The sequence below is a fragment of the Dipodomys spectabilis genome, unplaced genomic scaffold (genome assembly GCF_019054845.1).
Source record: "Dipodomys spectabilis isolate Male_0828 unplaced genomic scaffold, ASM1905484v1 ptg000712l, whole genome shotgun sequence".
NCBI lineage: Eukaryota > Metazoa > Chordata > Mammalia > Rodentia > Heteromyidae > Dipodomys > Dipodomys spectabilis.
Window position 1 is genome coordinate 238,776 of NW_024871389.1, and position 6,000 is coordinate 244,775.

General features: G+C 57.7%; 1 protein-coding gene across 1 annotated transcript in view; it reads left to right on the forward strand.

The window, feature by feature from the left end:
- Positions 1-5,528, forward strand: part of LOC122101940 (adhesion G-protein coupled receptor D1-like) — an 83,090-nt gene extending 77,562 nt beyond the window's left edge. The window contains exon 22 of the mRNA XM_042672427.1: positions 5,433-5,528. Within this exon, the coding sequence (XP_042528361.1) occupies positions 5,433-5,528 (96 nt within the window). The remainder of the gene's footprint in view (positions 1-5,432) is intronic.
- The last annotated feature ends 472 nt before the right edge of the window (positions 5,529-6,000 follow it).

Genomic DNA, 6,000 nt, shown 5'->3' on the forward strand with positions numbered 1-6,000 from the left:
ATCCTAGAGACCACAGCCACAGCTCCCACAGCATCCTAGAGACCACAGCCACAGCTCCCACGGAATCCTAGTGACCGCAGCCACAGCTCCCATGGAATCCTAGAGACTGCAGCCACGGCTCCCACAGAATCCTAGAGACCGCAGCCACGGCTCCCACGGAATCCTAGAGACCGCAGACATGGCTCCCACAGAATCTTAGAGACCTCAGCCACGGCTCCCACAGAATCCTAGAGACCACAGCCACAGCTCCCACGGAATCCTAGAGACCTTAGCCACGGCTCCCACGGAATCCTAGAGACCGCAGATATGGCTCCCACAGAATCTTAGAGACCTCAGCCACGGCTCCCACAGAATCCTAGAGACCACAGCCACAGCTCCCATGAAATCCTAGAAACCACAGCCATCACAACATTCTTAAGACTGAGTTTCATCCTTCCTGATGAGCCAGGTTAGAAGTCACCTCTTATGGGCCCTTGCTGAGCCTGAGGAGGAGGATGTTCTGACTGGCCAGCACTCCGTGTAGCTGGTATTCCATGGTTGCTGCCCTGGAGTCTGGGTCCACTTCCTCTCCTGCTCCCTTGCACTCACATCCCGGGCAGACGCTCAGTGCTGAGGTTGGCGTGGCGTGATGCCAGAGGGGACAGGCAGGGCATACCACACAGGTCTTTCCATGCTGTGCTGTTGTGTTGGCCTGCTGCCTTCAAGGAAGCAGAGGTCTGCAGCAAGAGCCCTCTCTCTGTCACTGTGGTCTCGATCGTGGCTATGTGAGTTCTCGGCGTAAACTCCTGAGGTGCTCTGAACACTGGTACCCAAGACAGATTTTTATCCAGATTGAGGCACAACTGGTTCTTGGATGCCCTATTCTGCCCTTTAACCTTTGGCGAGGGCTGGGTACTCAATCACAGGGACCAAGGCTAATTGATGATGAATGGGGCAGCACCCAGACACTCAGCCCTTCCATGACCTGGTTGTCTCAGGCCCTGCCTGATAGCGGCTAGGGACTGTCCTCCAGGCTGACCTGAGGACTGACCTCACCTCAGCAGGTGAAGGCTGAGGACCCGCTCCTCTGGGAGGATGTCACAGCCAGCCCGTTTTCTCTTGCCTAGCCTGCTCCTTTCCCCGTCAGTTCCCAGCTCCTGTGACTGTCCGCGTTGGGTGGGCAATTAGCAGTGACTCCAGGAGAGATGCTGAGAGGCTCTTTATTCCTTCTTCGTTGAGGTTCTGCTCAGATGCCTCTGGTGCCACACACACACCACAGCCTTCTTGGCTGAAGGGTTTGCAGAGGGACAGCGCTGGGGGTGAGGGCCGTGGTGGTGGCTCTCGTTGTCCTTGCTGCTGTGTGGGATGGGAGGCCTTCCCATGACTCCTGTCTTCCTCCTGTATTTGCTGGGCTCCCCACACGGGGTCCTACTGGTGACAGGGGCTTTGAAGGGTCCATGGGCACCAGAGAGGCCCCAGTAAGAGTCATGCTGGCAGTGTGGAAGGGGCCCTTGGGAGCTGCTGGTGACCAGGTCACCTGCTGGGCTGGGTCCTGGCCGAGGCCGCAGGAGCTCTGCTGGCATCCTGGGTCCTGGCTGAGCCCACAGGAGCTCTGCGGGCCTGGGTTCCAGACAGTGAGCGCCATCACCAATAATGCTGGAAAGGAATCACAGTCTATGTGACTGCTCCAGGTTTGGGGGAGTTCTGTGCTGTGTGAAGTCTGCAGGCCCCTGCCCAGATCATGGGAGTGGAGGGGAGAGGCCAGGCCCACTGCAGCCGCTCTCAGACACAGCCCTGGGATGAACGCTGCAGCCGTGACCGTGGCCCTCAAAGCTGATGGCACTTATTTCCTAGCCCTTGGCAGAGACAGTTGAGGGTGCTGCAGAGGGCCCTGCAGACCGTCGGGGCGTGTGCCGTGCCCCCTCTTCAGAGGATGGAGCCCTGTCCCCATTTACCCAGGAATCCCTGCCTTCCCTCCACATGAAGAAAGCAGGCTCAGGATGTCAAGCGTGGCCCGACCCCATTTGTGTAAAAGCTCTCTGTGGGCACGTGTTCTTGCCCAAGTGCATAATGGACAAGAAAATGTAGGCTGGAGCTCCCTCGAGGGGGCTCCCTGGTGAGAGGTAAGGGTTCAGGGAGGGCGGCTTCACAGTATGAGCATCTTAAGACACCCCATGCTGCTCACACAGCTTTAAACTAAAGCGGTTTTAGAAAGTGGAAGCCTATACTGCGTGTCAGGCTAGTTGGCGTCCCTGTGCCCTAGGAGGTCCATACGGGAAAAGCAAGATGTAGGGAACAGCATAGGCCGCCGTGGGCCTCCGCAGGAGTGCGGAGGACAGGGTAGAACTAGATCCTCCAGTAGCAGCCCCAAGTCACCTGACTGGAGGCAGACACACACGCACAGGCACATACACACACTCATTCCCTGACTTCTCAGTCCCACCCAGTGCTCTGAGTGCCCAAGCTGCTGTGACAAAGTGCTTTAAATAAGGAAATTACTCCTTCACTGTTCGGAAGGCAGAAGTCTCGCGTTCCAAGTGATGGAAGGTTGGTTTTCCCAGGGCCTCTGGCCTGGGCTTGTCAGTGGCCAGGGTGGGTGCACCAGACGCCTCCCTGTGTCCTCACATGGTCCTCTTCTTTGTGTGAACACCAGTCCTGTTGGATTAGGGCCTATCCTACTCTCACTTTAATGCAATCACCTCTCTAAAGACCCTGTTCCAAGTAGTCACATTCTGGAGTTTTGAGGGGGGGCACACCCAATTCTACTTGACAGGCCTCTCTGTCCCCACCCAGAGAGGGGCTCCGCGGAGAGCAGAAGCATTTTGGCCTATGTCCCCATGGGACAACGGTGCCTCCAGGCCAGGGAAGAAAGGGGTCTCTATGACTCAAAAATGCTCATCTCCTCAGAGAGGCCAAGGTGGCTGCGTTTAGAGTGACATTTAGATGCAGGACACACATAACAGGCATGCAGGTGAGTGTAGATACATAGGTAGATACAGAGTCATAGATGTACCTTTAATTGCAGACATGACTACACAAGTCCAGATAGACCCACAGAGAGATGAAGATAATATTACATCTAGATGCAGACCTATAACTACAGGTACAGGTGGAAACAGAAATGCCGACATAGTTACAGTCGCAGCATAGGCACCAGCAGACCCAAAGACAGATAGAGCTGGATACTCAGATCTGTGAGCACACACAGCTACTCAGACACACAGAGGTAACAACTATAGTACTGTGCACAGATTCCTGCATAGAGACACAGTACACATGGACATTGTGTGTGTGCATACATGTGTGCACATACGTCCTTTTCCTGGTAAGATTCAGGTGACCCTGAGCCAGATGGAGAAAGCGCCTGGCCCAATCCGGGCCCTGCCCATTGTTCCCCCTTCCTCCTCCAGAGGTCACCGCCGCCTGGGTGCTGTGCCAGTTTGGCTGCCTGTGAGCATGTGTCTTATTCCTTCTGAAATGCAGGCTGTGAATTGTTTCTTTGATGTCAGCCATCAGAGTATGTCTCAGTTCTGGTAGGGGATGGTAACCCATGAGACGCCCCAGGCCCCATACAGGACTACCAGAACACGTGTGCCAGGTGGGGGCCGAGGTACCGGAGTCGAGCACAGGGCCTGTCCTGGCTGCGTCTCCATAAAATCCCCCTCTGGCCCCAGGTGCAGCACCTGTGCAGGTCCGGGGCGCCCTCTGCAGCCACAGCCTCTACCCCCACACCACCACACACAGGACCAGCCCAGCTTCCACATGAAACCAGACAGACCCGGGAGGGAGGAGGGGTGTGTGTGTGGCTCACAGACAGTGTGGGAGACATCAGGGCCCTGATGTCTTGAACAAATCCCTGTGTGAAGTGCTGAGGCTCCTGTGAGCGCCTCTTGGCAGCTCTACCTCAGAAGAAGTGGTCTGTGTACTCTCTTAGCATCTGGTCGATCTGTGCAGAGCTGGTTTCACGGCGCCCAGAGGCAATGACGAGACCCTGAACTCAGGGCTGCCCAGCCTTAGCCAGTCCCAGGCTTCCCGGCCCCGCTGTTACCGGACACTGGTTAAACCTTCCCCAGCCACAGGACACAGCTGAGAAACGGGACACAAGTGGCCAGCTGTCTCCCTAATAATTTATAGGTTTTCAATTAAGACGTGGCGATGCACCGTGCTTCCCAGGCTCCCTGGGGAGGCAGCCCGCCTGGCTCCCCTTCCCAAGGGGTTTCCGCAGACACCTCGTGCACTGTCAGAGCCGGGCTCCTCCTGGGTGCAGTGCCATCGCGTCCCATCACGTGTAGGAAGAGCTACCTCGTCTGCGCCACATCTGGTGCCCACGGTGAGGGCCCGCTCAGCAGCCAGACTGCAGGGAGGTGGACACACAGGTTGTTTGCTCTAGTCCACCTGCAGTGGGGTGTCCAGGATGGAGATTTCCAAAGTGGAAGGCAGAACCTTTAGAGTAAGAGCCCCAAGAAAAGCCACAGGGACAGCTGCAATTGCCGTTCTCACTTAGAACTGTGGAAGTGAACCGATGGCATACAACTGAAGCTTTTTTTTCTCTAAGAGAAAACACTGAATCTCAGAACAGCAGGGCCTATGGTATTTGACCCAGGGCTGTTCCCTGTCCACCCGCCCATGACGCCGGCCTTCTGTGCCTGAGGCCAGCAGCAGCTTGATTGCAGAGCGCGAGCTGTGCTGGGCCTCAGTGGTCCCTGGGGGTGTGGACGGGTGTCTGTCTTTGAAGCAGTCGCTAAGTCGCTTTCTCAGCTTTGCCCCCGTCCCGGCTGGGTGGGGGGCTGCTGTCCCTCTGCCCCTCCATGTCTAGTGAATGTGGCTTCCTTGTCACTGTGACCATCAGCACGTCCCCCTTTCTCCCTGAATGCTGTGTTGGTTGCTCCCCTATTTATGTCTCTTGTCCCCCAGCTTTTGGGCAGTTTTGGTGCTACCCTCACGGAGTGGGGGGGGGGCGCTATCCTCTGTGGGGAAATGAGCAGAACTGAGTTGCTGGGAAGATGCGGCATGCAGGGGAAGTGACAAGGAAGCGTCCGTCCACTTCCTGCCATAGGATAAACAGGAGGCTGGACAGAGCTAGGGGCCGGCTCACATGGGTCCCCTTTCCCCAGAAGCAGCCAGTGGAGCCCAGGGCCTCAGCACAGCCTGGGAATTGTCTTGCTATGAAAGGCTCAACAAAAGGCTCCTGCTGATTTCTGGGAGGGGGAGTGAGGGGGACAAGGCTGGGAGTGGGAAATGACTGGGCCCTGAGTCCAAGGGCTGGGGGAGAGGGGGAGGCATGGAACATGCCTCAGGCTCTGGCTGAGGCCGCTTCTGCAGAGGAGCCTCAGCAAGGCCTGGGCTGGCAGTGCCGCTGGTGCAGGGGGTGGGAGGGGTCTTTGCAGCCTTACAGGGAGTTGGGTCTGGCTCCGCAGGTGGTGGCCCTGACCTCAGCTGCTCCTCCCCTGCAGGTGAACGTGGGCATTCTCGTCGCCGTCACCAGAGTTATCTCCCAGATCAGCGCGGACAACTACAAGATACACGGGGACCCCAGTGCCTTCAAGTAAGTCCAATGAGCTGCCCCGTGCAGCTCTTGGAGGCTGCTGGAGGGTCAGTGAGCCATCTCCTGCCATTACCAACCCATCGCCCATGTCCTTGTGAGGTCACAGGCAGCCCTGGCTTCTCAGCCTCGCTTGGTGGCTCATTCATCCCAGGGACCCCGGGGGCAAGCCCTGACACAGTGTGGCCCCTGTGAGGGAGGGCTCTGCAGGTGTCCAGAATGGCCGTGCGGAGGGGAGAGGGGGGGCTCTGCAGGTGTCCAGGATGGCCGTGTGGAGGGGAGAGGGAGGGCTCTGCAGGTGTCCAGAATGGCCGTGCGGAGGGGAGAGGGAGGGCTCTGCAGGTGTCCAGGATGGCCGTGTGGAGGGGAGAGGGAGGGCAGGTGTCCAGGATGGCCGTGTGGAGGGGAGAGGGAGGGCTCTGCAGGTGTCCAAGATGGCCGTGTGGAGGGGAGAGGGAGGGCAGGTGTCCAGGATGGCC